Source organism: Branchiostoma belcheri, unplaced genomic scaffold, assembly GCF_001625305.1.
Source record: "Branchiostoma belcheri isolate BF01 breed outbred unplaced genomic scaffold, Haploidv18h27 scaffold7, whole genome shotgun sequence".
NCBI classification, from domain to species: domain Eukaryota; kingdom Metazoa; phylum Chordata; class Leptocardii; order Amphioxiformes; family Branchiostomatidae; genus Branchiostoma; species Branchiostoma belcheri.
Genome location: NW_017804353.1, coordinates 6094271 through 6107703, shown reverse-complemented (window position 1 = coordinate 6107703; position 13433 = coordinate 6094271). Strand labels below are relative to the sequence as shown.

The 13433-nt window shown below is 40.2% G+C and overlaps 1 protein-coding gene across 1 annotated transcript in view; it reads left to right on the top strand.

Annotated features, from left to right (window-relative positions):
• Nucleotides 1–209: 209 nt before the first annotated feature.
• LOC109484411 (fibroblast growth factor receptor 3-like) overlaps nucleotides 210–13433 on the top strand; it is a gene marked incomplete at its 5' end in the record, with an annotated part of 17689 nt that continues 4465 nt past the window's right edge. The window contains 8 exons of the mRNA XM_019787659.1: nucleotides 210–315; nucleotides 1067–1142; nucleotides 4660–4788; nucleotides 4906–5077; nucleotides 5726–5841; nucleotides 6334–6447; nucleotides 7176–7336; nucleotides 8781–8973. Coding sequence (XP_019643218.1) covers nucleotides 210–315; nucleotides 1067–1142; nucleotides 4660–4788; nucleotides 4906–5077; nucleotides 5726–5841; nucleotides 6334–6447; nucleotides 7176–7336; nucleotides 8781–8973 — 1067 coding nt within the window. The remainder of the gene's footprint in view (nucleotides 316–1066; nucleotides 1143–4659; nucleotides 4789–4905; nucleotides 5078–5725; nucleotides 5842–6333; nucleotides 6448–7175; nucleotides 7337–8780; nucleotides 8974–13433) is intronic.

The following is a 13433-nucleotide window of genomic DNA, read 5'->3' as shown; positions in this document are numbered from 1 at the left end:
ACACACACACACAATCAGACACACAGACACGCACTCACAGCACACACGCACACACGCACACACATACTCACACACTCACACACAGGCAAAACAAAAACCTTGAGTATTCCAGCACCGACAGTTTGCATAACATGTTACATGTTTTAACATGTAATATGTTATGCAAAATTAAAATGAAAATTACAGCATTCTGAAATATGTCTGTGCAGCAAGTGGCCCCCTGATGACGACTGGCCGTGGATTCCCTTCTACTATTACAACGTGGCATGGGAGAGAACAGAAGCAGTTTTAAAAATAATCTATTTTGACGTACAGGTAAGACGTGTGTTGCAAACCAAATACACTTCCTTCTTAATACATCTATTTTCCAGGACGACAATTAAGAGCGTCAGATATAATTGGCAAGTACATGCATATGTGTACTTACGTTCGCAATCAAACTCTCCATCCAGTATCTGCCTTTGTCACACATTCAGAACCTTCCCCCGACAGGCCAACCAAGTTTGGCTCAAGTTCGGGAGCAATCCGATTAACTTTAGGACACGCCACCGAATCGGATTTAAGTTGAATTTGAGTCAAATATGACTTGCAACAACGCCCCGGCCACTACTGACTCTCTTCCGAACATCAAACAACTACCAGCCAACCATGACCGAACATGCCGGCCACATGCGAATGTTTTATATATTTTGAAACATTCGGCTGACGCAGCAGAACTAATAGCAGACCTCACCGAACACCAGCCAACCACAGCCGAACTCGCTGACGACCTACTACCAGGATCCTAAGCACTTCGGCCAGTGTTCGGGTCAGGCCATATTCGGCTTTATCAATCAACTGTGTATTAAAAACGCACTGACGGGGAAACAAGATGACTTTACCAGTTGTAGCCTCCTTTGCAGACTTGTTCGCAGACGCTGGTGGAGAAAAACTCCCTCCATGGGAAACTCCCTCCCGGCTAAAATCCCTCTCGGCATATTCGCGTCGCTCTCCTAAAAAAAAATAACGCCGCCGCCGCACAAGTCTGGGAAGGAGGCTATTAAACCTGTTGTAACTTTGCTTTCAGGTAGGAGAGGAGAACCCTAACAGGGTGGAATGTGTGGCCAAGGGACAAACCTACCCTGTTGAAGTGATAGTTACAGGTGAGAAAAAAGCCCTGACAAGGTTATCATTTCAGCATATTTTTACTTGCGTTTCTTACATCGCATAATCGGTATGTTCCCGCTTACAACACGTCAGCAGAACGTACTGCACCTGCGCAAAACCCGTAATGTATTATACATAGCACTTCGGCAGAACGTCTCATATAAGGTTGTATTTGCTCATATAAGGTTAGCATTCCTACAGTAGTTTCCAAAAGTTATGTCGGAAACAAAAAACGTCTGCAACAAGCAAAATTCTGATGCAACGTTGACCAAAAATCCAACGAAAACCGCGAAAATCCAGGGTTCTGCGCAGGCGCAGTACGTTCTGCCGACGTGCTCCCGCTTACATACTTCATGCGATCGTCCGGCAATGGCAAACTGAGTGCATTAATTATAATTCTTGGGACAGTAGTTTTCTTGGTATATGCTAATGAATGATAGCATTATCTATCTGTGAGGGTTTAGTTCCTTTCATTTTGTAAAAAACCTGACTTTCAGGCTTGTTTGAACTTCCCGGTAGAACGTCGATGAAGGTTAGACATCCAGGTAATACGATATGACAAAAAACAGTTACTCAAGCAACTGGATATGATTTTGAAAACGTCAGACGTTTCAGCTAGTATCCACTAGCTTTCGTCAGTGACTGAGAGACCAGAGGGGAAAGCAGGTTTATATACACAACCTGTTGATTGATATGCAAATAAAGTGAAGACAAATTTTTGGAAGTCGAAAAAGGAACAAAAGTCAGACAAGTCAAAACAAGATGATGCAAATTAGTCTGAAAGCTTCTGTTATAAAGGACAGGAGCTTAAGTGTTGTCTGTCCTCGGGGCTGGCAGTGCCAAATCCCAAGTGCCGGAAAGATCGACCCGTAGCCCCCCTTCCCTGTTGAGGGTGGGGTTGTACATTCTTTCATATATTGCCTCTTTAACACCCCGTTCCCACCAGCGTGTTTCGCGGTCTAAGACATCCGTGGACTCGAGTTTGAAAGAGTGACCCTGGTTGTGTTGTAGGTGGTGGAAAATAGCTGAGGAGTAGCCGTTGGCACTAGGTCGGCAATGTTCTTTGTACCTTACTTTAAGCGGTCGACTTGTCTCTCCGATGTAGGTGTTGTTACAATTGGGCTCCTCACATTTGAGTCTGTAAATAACATTCGCCATGGTACCCTTGTGAGGTCGGTCCTTAGGGTGTACCAGTCTTTGTCTGAGGGTTGAGTGAGGTTTGAAGTTAGTGGCTATGTTAAAGTTTTGGAAGATCCGTCAGACGTTGGAAAACTGATGAAATGGTAGGGGACGTGTTCGAAAAAATTGTTTGGGGATTTTGCCAGACGAAAGCATAACCACATTCCTCTCAGCTCTCAAGAAATTGCAAACTGAAGGAGTTCTGGATCGTCCCACCTACCTAAAACTCAATCCCACAACGGAACAACCCCCTGCTTTCTACGGCCTTCCCAAAATCCACAAACAAAGTGTCCCTCTACGACCCATAGTCTCCAGTATAAGCTCTGTCACCTATGAGTTAGCAGGTTTTCTAGCCAAGATTTTAGGACCACTAGTGGGGAAATCTCAGCACCATGTACAGAATAGTGCCGACTTTGTCAACAAAATCAAAGACATTCATGTAGAGGATGATGAAACCATCACTTCGTACGACGTGTGCTCACTTTTCACCTCCATACCACCCAAGGAAGCAGTGTCAGTAGTCAAGGAAGCCTTGGAAGCCGATGATACACTTGCAGATAGAACCAACCTATCCGTTGACCAAGTTTGTGAGCTACTAGAACTCTGCTTAGGATGCACATACTTTACCTACAAAGGACAGTTCTACCAACAAATGCACGGCTGTGCTATGGGATCACCAGTCTCACCAATTGTTGTAAACCTGTACATGGAGAAGTTTGAAAACAAAGCCCTCAGCACTTTCAATGACACTCCCCCGGCCAACTGGTTTCGATATGTAGATGACACTTGGTGCAGATTGAAAAAGAGGGTAGCTGCTGACTTCTTTGACCACATCAACCAGATAGATGACAACATCAAGTTCACACAGGAGCCAAGCCATGACAACATGCTCCCTTTCCTAGACACCAAAACTATCGTAGAGGAAGATGGTAACCTTCGTTTCGAAGTGTACAGGAAACCAACCCACACTGATCAGTACCTGGCCTTTGATTCCCACCACCCTTTGGAACACAAACTAGCAGTGATCAAAACTCTCTTCCATCGTGCAGACAACATTGTCACTTCAGACCAAGCCAAAACGGACGAACAAAGACACCTCCGAGGTGCCCTGGCTAAATGTGGCTACCAAAACTGGACTTTCAACAAAGCGCTCAAACCTTCAGATCAGTCTAAGAAAACCCAGAAGTGCAAACCATTGACCAACAAAAACAAGGCCAACATCCCTATTCCGTATGTCCAAGGAGTATCTGAGAAACTCCGACGGATCTTCCAAACTTTAACATAGCCACTAACTTCAAACCTCACTCAACCCTCAGACAAAGACTGGTACACCCTAAGGACCGACCTCACAAGGGTACCAAGGCGAATGTTATTTACAGACTCAAATGTGAGGAGCCCAATTGTAACAACACCTACATCGGAGAGACAAGTCGATCGCTTAAAGTAAGGTACAAAGAACATTGCCGACCTAGTGCCAACGGCTACTCCTCAGCTATTTTCCACCACCTACAACACAACCAGGGTCACTCTTTCAAACTCGAGTCCACGGATGTCTTAGACCGCGAAACACGCTGGTGGGAACGGGGTGTTAAAGAGGCAATATATTAAAGAATGTACAACCCCACCCTCAACAGGGAAGGGGGGCTACGGGTCGATCTTTCCGGCACTTGGGATTTGGCACTCCCAGCCCCGAGGACAGACAACACTTAAGCTCCTGTCCTTTATAACAGGAGCTTTCAGACTAATTTGCATCATCTTGTCTTGACTTGTCTGACTTTTGTTCCTTTTTCGACTTCCAAAAATTTGTCTTCACTTTATTTGCATATCAATCAACAGGTTGTGTATATAAACCTGCTTTCCCCTCTGGTCTCTCAGTCACTGACGAAAGCTAGTGGATACTAGCTGAAACGTCTGACGTTTTCAAAATCATATCCAGTTGCTTGAGTTCCCGGTAGAACTCTAGAAATTGTTCCGTTTGGCTGCGGTGTAAGGTCATTGGAGGGGTCATAGGTCATAGGTCATGATGAGTTTGTTTTTGTCGGAACGCAGATGTTCTGCTTTAGAAATTATGGCCTAAGTGGGCAATTTAGGGATCAGACAACCTTAGCTTGTCCATGTGTGCTTTTCACTAATGTAGGTGATTTATGACAGCTTATTTCTTAATATATATATTTATGATTTCTTATATATTTACCATGTATTTTAATAGGAACTTGCAATGGTGCCATAAGCCCTGCTGTGGTAAGAAGAATGCAAACCCAAACGCAACCTAATGCCGACGTGAACATTTGTGTACAAGGAACTTGTAAGTATCTGGATTTTTTCTTTATCCAGCCTGCCCCATCGGGCGATTCGGACGGATCTGTATGGAGCGCTGTCAGTGTTACAACGGGGCTTCGTGTCACAGCTTCAACGGCGCGTGCAAGTGCGCCCCTGGCTGGATTGGAAGGCACTGCACCATTGGTAACGTTTAAATCATGATACCGATTTTATGCCCTTCAGTTATTTCGCAAGAGTCCCCAGACTCCAACGTTGCAGTATGAATTAACTTTTTTTTTTACTTTTATGTCATTTTATCAGAAAATCCAGAAGTGCGCATCAGTCCTTCAAGCAGTGAACTGACAGACTTGCGGTACGGACAGGAACTGCAGCTGACATGCACGGGCTACAACTTTCCTCTCGCAAACATCACATGGTTCTTCGAGAATGACGTTTCTAAGACTGAAAAACCGCCGGAAGTCAAGGACAAGAAGTAAGGCTTTTTTAAGATCGTCTGACTTCTTACTGTTTCTATCTTCAATTCCATACGAGATTGTTATATTCCTTAGGCCACAGCAACTAAAATTGATGGATGGCATCAGCGCGCGCATGAATTTTCGCCTGATTTTGGAGAAAAAAAGACAAAAATGAGAATTTTTTTTGCCCTCTGACAATGGTCCACATGCTAAAAATGGGCAAAGATGTCTGTTGCCATGCCGGAACGTGGCAGATAAATATGAAGAGGGGAGACAAGACAAGGCTCCGATTTAATATTTTGACTTTTACTTTGATGGAGTGAAGTACTTCATTCCTTTTTTGAGTGATGATGGCTGTGTATATGTGATGTTCCCACTGAATCACAACCATGTAGCAATGATTAGAAATTTTAAGTTGTTTCAGTGACAAATGGCTGTTTTAATACTAGCAGTTGGCAGTAAAGTAAGCACAATGTAGGTATTATTTCTTGCTTAACAAGACTTATGATCGCATTAGATTTGGAGTCTGCGGAGGATGTCATCCATAAAATTTACATGCTAAGGCCTTACCTACAGAGACACAGTCCCACAACACGTAGAAACTCCGCAGCCTACACGAAACGATATTTCCACATATTGTCCCGTCTTTCTAACCCCCTCCACAGCTCTACACATCTAAATATCAGCTCCCTGCTGCCTCAGTATGAGGGTCACGTGACTTGTGAGGCCGTCAGTACCAGCGGAGAGAAGTACAATGACGCGGTCGACATACGGATAGCAGGTACTGTGTGCCACTTGTTATGTTTTACATGTAACGTTCAGATACTGGTTAAAACTCGCGTTTAATGGTCAACATTTTCAAGTAGTTGCACAATGATACATCAGACAAAATGAAGCAAGTAACTGGTTTATTTTCCGAATAGTCAGTCGTTTCATATAGTAGCCATTATCTCTCATCACGTTTGTATTACTGTTGTACAACAGTTGTAATGCTGTTGTATTTTGCTATATAATTGTTGTGTAATTGTTGCATTGCTATTGTAATACTGTTGTGTAATAGTTGTACTACTGTGGAGAAATACTTTGATTATTGTGGTAACAATAATGCTATGTTACCGTTGTGTAACAGTGGTAATGCTGCCTCAATACCGTTGTGTTACTGTTGAAGAACTGTTGTATTGCTGTTTGGTAATTGTCGTGTTAATGTTGTGTTAGTGTTGTGTTACTGCTGTGTAATACTGGTATTAATGTTGTGCCCTGTGGAACATGCCAGGTTGCCGGGATAACCTGTACGGTGAGCGGTGTGACCAGACCTGTGACTGTACCGGCCCGGCCACGTGTAACCGGACCCTCGGCTGTGTCTGTCCCGAGGGCGTGTCCGGCGACGGTTGTCCAAGTGAGTCACTTCCACAAGCTGATCGCTACATAAAAAGTAGAACTTACCGAATGATGATAAACGTCTGGTGATGGCTGATTTAGGCGGTAAACGTCGCAGGTATAGAATTCCTGAGTGTGTGTATGTTTTAGTCCAACATTTAACACATCACAAGACATGGTGACGGCACACTTAGTCTAGTTCAAGTTATTTTTTATGTCGCCACCAGTTACAATGTAGTGGACAATAGACAATACTAATTTTAACTTGCGTTAATGCCAAGGTCACAATTCCCACACTGGGCCCGGCCCGTCAGCTTTTGGAAACGAAAAGTACGATATAAAAGACAGCAAAACACAGAAAAGTCTTTAATAATAATGATGGGCAACACCATTCTTAAATTGTTAATTTTTCGTTCATACAAACAGCCCGGCCGGTCCCGGTTTGGAAATGTGACCTAAGCATAAGTGAGAAAAGTCGTGTCAAGTGCTGGCGCGCCTTTTCCAAGGGCACATCATCGGTGTCATGATAATCCACAATTTTATAATAATAAAGGCAGCTTTTTTTGGCAAAACTTTTTTTTATTCGCACGCTCGCATCAGTTTGGGGTTCCCAGAGGATACCATCCATATAATCAAATCAACATGACCTAAATGGAACTCTGCTGATATACATTGATTTTCATTATCGACCAAATCAAGTTATTCATGGAATATCTCCACTCGTTACAGGGCCTGAAGACGCCGACACCCAGTTTACTCTACTGGTCGTCAGTTTAACATCATCAGGCGTGGTGATGCTCCTCGTCATTGTCATTATCCTGCTCCACAGGCAAAACAACAGGCTTTGTGTGGGACCCATTGACGACCCAGAAATCTTCAAACTTGGCCAGAAGATGCAGGTAGCTTTTTTATTTTTATTTTATTTTATTTTATTAGTTTGCACATTAAACAAAACAAAACAGACAGTAATAATACAAAACAAGTATAAAACAGGTGCAGGAGGAGGGGAGAAGCATGGAATGCTTATACTAGGCCCTCCTCCTCTAAACTATACAAAATTAGATATAATCAATAAATAAAAATAATACAATAGAAAATTGAAATAATGTAATAAGGATAATCAAATAATGTATGATATGAATTAATGACAATGAAATAAGGTAATGTAAGTTAGAAATACCGTGCAATAATGATAATGATAATATTTAGTATGAGCGTTTCTACAGATCTACGATCATTCCGTCAAATTGTCAGTGTAATAAACTAAACTACTACTAAGGCCACAGCAAGGACATTTGATGTTTTTTTTTCAAATTTATTCAGTAGGCAGAAATCATAAAGCACAAACACAAAACATTTGATCACAAAAATATGCATAATGAACAAAATAGAAAAGTAAAGGAATGTAAAGTAACATCATTTGTCTTTCGTTTAAACAGTTGCTAATGTAAGGCAATCATTTACATAACAAAAAAGAAGATACATATATGATATCGCATGAAAATCATAACTGTGCCATTCAACAGATTCTATGTATGGCATCCTCCGTATACTAAAATTTAAACTGAACTGAACTGAATGAAATAGGGTGTAAAAACAAGACGACCAAGAAGACAAAATTCCTGCATTTTTAAATTTTCTGAACATAAATTTTGGTAAACAAGAAATAAGGTGACAAACATTATATTACAATCAACATGATTTTCAGTCATGTATTCAACTGTATTACCTGTTCTTGGAGATGTGTATACATCTCATTTAACTAGAACAATTGTAGAAAAGAGCTTGTGGGTATCATCATGGGTTGTTTTATACGAGGGGCCACCTTAGAATTGTCAGTGTCAACACTTGCAAGCAATTTTGCCACAGGTTTGCTGGATCCCTGATAGTCTCTGAACAGATAGACGTTTACGACATGTTGGCCCGTTTTCGACATGTTGACCACCGCCGGTGGACAACAAAATTTCTTGTTTTTCCCTAGAAATCATGCAAGATGGAACTTGGAAGCATTTAAAGACTAAGCTCACTAATACTCTAGCCTGGTTACGAGACCAATCTTAGCTCCCGAGTCTTACATCCTTTTCGCAAATAGGAATCGGGAGGTAAAATAGGTGTAATAACCATAAAAAATCAGCCTTGCAGCCTGTATAAAAACATGCTGAATGACACTGACTTTTTACAGTTGTCTAGCAAATATAAATACAAATTAACAATACAATACATATACAGAGACACAAACAAAACATTACTCTATATTCATAATTACTGAAGCTGTGATAATGAGCGCTGTCCTACAAGTACAGAAACAAGCCTCCATAAGGTTGAATTTCAAACTTTTACCAGGCCGTGATGCCACGGGAGCGAGGCCCCTCGTCGAGCAGTATCGACATGGATATGTTGAAGGAGAGGGAGATAGACAGAGGAAGGCTGCAGATCGGACAACTCCTGGGAGAGGGCGCTTTTGGGCATGTAGTCAAGGCAACGCTGGAACAACCTGAAGAAGGCAATGTCGTGGTAGCTGTCAAGAAACTGAAAGGTACGTAATACAGACACACACACGGACACAACAGGCATATGCAATGCACATAAACGGTTAGATATGGCAAATAATGATAAAAACTGACCCTGGAACTAGCGTACTAGTATCTATCTCACGCTTATGATTATTTTGTATCGTATTGCTACTGTATTATATTGATATTTTATCTTGCGTTTTGTATGTTATAATTATTAATTTGTATGTTGCACGTGCCGGTGGTTACCGCTACCGGCATTGTTGCTGCCTGGCTACCACATGTGATGCCTTCTTGTATTGTCAATAAAGTAATGTAAAGTGAAGCAAAGCAAAATCTGTGATTCTCTTAATTTTTTCCATATGTCCAGACAACGCAGAAACAACTGCAAGGACTGACCTTCTGCGAGAGACCTGTATCATGTTGCTGTGCGGTGATCATGACAACGTCATCGGACTCAAAGGCATCTGCTTTAGAGATGGTCAGTTTACAAGTTTATGTCGTTTATATGATTCTACATATACTTAAAATCATTTCGTAAGCCAGAAAATGCGTACGATAGAAAGATGTACAGAGGATGCCTGCATATGCTGACATATGCATTAGGCAGGCATAGTACATGAATTGTTGTCTTGAATGAAAACTTTCAAGCGTTAAGCCGACATAAGGGTCAGTGTTTTGCGACATTTAGTACGTATTTCTAGAATAGCACCTTTTTTACTGTTTATGCATATGTATCTTTGTGAAAAAAATCTGACCCATTAGAAGGCAACATGTACAACAACACTTTCAGTGGATTCAGTACCAGGGGCAGGACGCCTTCTTTATTTCTTGTTACATCAGAAAGTTAAGAAGGTGCAACACTAGTAAGACGTAAAAATGTTGAAAAAAACCCAGCTGAAACAAGAATTCGGAGATCTCATGTCTCAATGAAATATTCAAAACTTTTTTTACCTGTGTCATTGATTATAGAAATAAGGCTGTGATTAGAAGAACCTGTTTTGATTTATGGTTTTCTCGACTCAACTTACATCTATTTTGTAGGTGAAAGTCTTTTGTTATCCTTCCTTGGCAATGTTTCTTTTCAAAAGGGGCTGTGATACACGGCAGTATATATGTTGCATCCAGCATGTATGACAATCAGGAGCTTTACTATAAGGTTCTGCCCATTTTGTCCAAAGCATATAGAAAATGAATTTCACCTTGTTATGGAATGTACCAAATATGATCGATGTTTTACGTAACAAACTATTTACATTTCTCGAATCAAGTACAACAGATTTCAAGAGTCTCGATGTTGGAGACAGATTTAAATACATCTCTTTGTTTGTTTGTTTGTTTTATTTCGATCTCCATTTAGTGTAATACATAAAGTTTACACTACTCTTCCTGGAGTCCAACTAACTAAACAAAAATAGTAAAAACAATAATAAATCAATCAAACATAAATTAAGATAAACAATAAATAACGGAATAATAATAATAATAAATTCATAATAAAGATTTATCCTGAGATAACAAAGGATAATTAACCAAACTCAGCATATAGAACTTAAAATGAACTGAATGGGAGGTCAGAGGTCAAAATAATAGAAAATGATATAACTGAAAGTGATTGGAAAACATAACATGCATCCAAACACTTTGAAAATCAAATTAACAATGAAGTAAACAAAATGTGGACTCAGAGAGTAATGACAAATTATATACAACTTTAGATGAAGTAGTCCATGCATAACAAAATATAAATAACTGAAATGAAATGAAATATACAACTTTAGATGAAGTAGTCCATACATAACAAATTATAAATAACTGAAATGAAATATACAACTTTAGATGAAGTAGTCCATGCATAACAAAATATAAACTAGAAAGGCCAACATTTGCTTCGGAGCAAATGTAATATTTCACTCCATCTCCCTCCCCATACAAAAATAGAAGATTCTGAATAAATCATACTGCAATCATACAAGGACAAGCTTTTTGAATCTCGACAGATATTTACAAAAATGGCACTTGGCCATTATCTCCCTTTTTTTACAAAGATACAACGACAAGCACTTTAAATCTCGACAGCTTTACTTTACACTTATCTCAATTTCAAAGTTACATATTGCAGGTATCTAAATACTACTAATGACGAAATTGCAACTACTACTAACGGTAGCAAAATTTTCACGGTCTGAGAAACATGGACATGTTCACGGAACTATATATTCACGGTGGTGACAGTTGCAGGAAAAAGAAAGTCCAGGAATTATTTCCTAACTGTAAAGATAAGTTCACGGTACAGAGGTGACAGTGAAAACCGTGAACATTGACCTCCTGCTTGCGTTACGTTGCGGTACAGTGAAAAAAAAATCGGGAATTACAGTAATCAATTTACAGAGTATGTTTGCTTAGTTTCCAGATGTTTTGTATGAATGTCGTAAACTTAGTTTTAAATTAACGAAAACCGATGCGCGCACAGATGCCATCCATACAATCAAATCAACATGGCCTTATTAACAATCACATAAACTATGAAGCCATACATTGAATAAGCTATACATATAATATGATTATCATAACCTTTATTTTTAAAATCATGCCAGTGAGCTAATTGCATGTACAGAGTGAAAGAAAGTAAAGTAAAGTAAAGCAGTAGAATTTCTGTACTAAGCTATGATAGTACTCCATATGATTCGTCCTCATCGTCATCATTCAATGTGGTCTATCTCTTGCTACTAGTGACTGGTAATACCTCTGTAGATTCTTCACACTGGCAGAGTACCGTACTCATTCTCTCTTGTCAGCTCCATACTTTTGTGACAACATCAAAGTGATTTTGGTTTGTATGTTGGAAAAATACAAAAGACTAACATTCTAAGTTATTGACATTCTTGAGTAAGAACAATCAGTTTTTGAATGTTAAAAGCAAAACAACGAAAATCAAAAAAAAAATGTTGAAATTGTTAAAATGCAGGATTGTTAAAATTGTTAAAACTGATAAAATTGTTAAAACTGATAAAATTGTTAAAAATGATAAAATTGTTTAAAATGTTAATATCCGATGCACTGGGGTTCGAACTCACAATTTCTGGGATTGCCGTCTGGCGCGTTACCAACCGAGCTAACTCGTTGCGATACACATCACTCACTGCATTGTATGTCATATAAAGTAAACAGCATGGCGGTATCGATCGCCTCAAGCCACCAAGACTTTCAACTATTAACTACGGGGTTTCCTTCTTTATCAGGTTTGCTTTTGAACCACCTTGATGTTACTTAACTATCAACCCGGCTAGCAGAAGCCGCCGGCTCCTTTGATATTACAGCCGCTCCCTGTCCAATCTTGTTTACACGCCGGGCGCAGGTCATTGACCTCCAACTTGCGTTGTTCCAACAGAGAAGAGCAAAATGTCTGGCCCCCGCAGAACGTACCGCACTCTCCCGCTGGACGTACCGCACTCTCCCGCAGAACGTATCGCACTCTCCCGGAGGACGTCCCGCACTCTCCCGAGGGAAGTCCCGCACAGCGTCCTGCACTCTCCCGCAGAACGTCCCTCGAAAATTGATGCGTATTTCGTGGCCTGTGCTGTACCTACCAAAACACTTGAGTTCATACTGTCAAAATGGAATGGCTTTGAACAGGTGTTAATTGAGTTAATCCAATCAAATCCAACAGCCAATCAGCAAGAAGAAAAGATTAGGCTGCGTCAGGTTCATGCTTGCATGCCCATATTTGGGCCCGCCCCCGAATTCCTTTCTTATTACGTCACGCGCGTACGCCCCACAGTACTTTCCTATGGGAACAGCTAAAAACGCAAATAAAACGATTGTAAAAGCTTGTATCCAAAAAATAAAAAAACGCCTAGGGGTATTTACCCACTCTACCTTTATACGAAATTCCAGGTCGTTTGGCCCAAAAATGAAGGAATTGAATCAATTTAAAGAAATGGCAGGAGGAGAAGAAGAAGAAGAAGAAGGAGGAGAATCATCAGTAAAAACAGTATTTCCCTCCATACTAAAGTATGGAGTGAAATAATAACTGAAATAAAATGAAATATACAACTTTAGATGAAGTAGTCCATACATTACAAATTATAAATAACTGAAATGAAATATACAACTTTAGATGAAGTAGTCCATACATAACAAAATATAAATAACTGAAATGAAATAAACCAATAAATGACTGTACAAAAGGAAAAGAATTCGCCATTGAATACATATGAAAATAATGATAAGAGAGGGAGTTAAATCGAATACTAGTTTACAAGGAAGTTCAAAAGGTCTTACCACCATAGAGTAAGGGTTGAGTTTTTGTCCTTTTGTGTTGTTACCCAGTCATTTATTTTGATCTTGAACGCTGCTTGGTTTACAGTAATCAAGTTCTTTGGCAGAGTGTTATGACTTTTTATGCATCTGTACAGAAAAGTCCTGGTTAAGGCTTTGGTTCTGGGCTTGGGGAGTACAAAACCTCCCTTCTGTGATAACC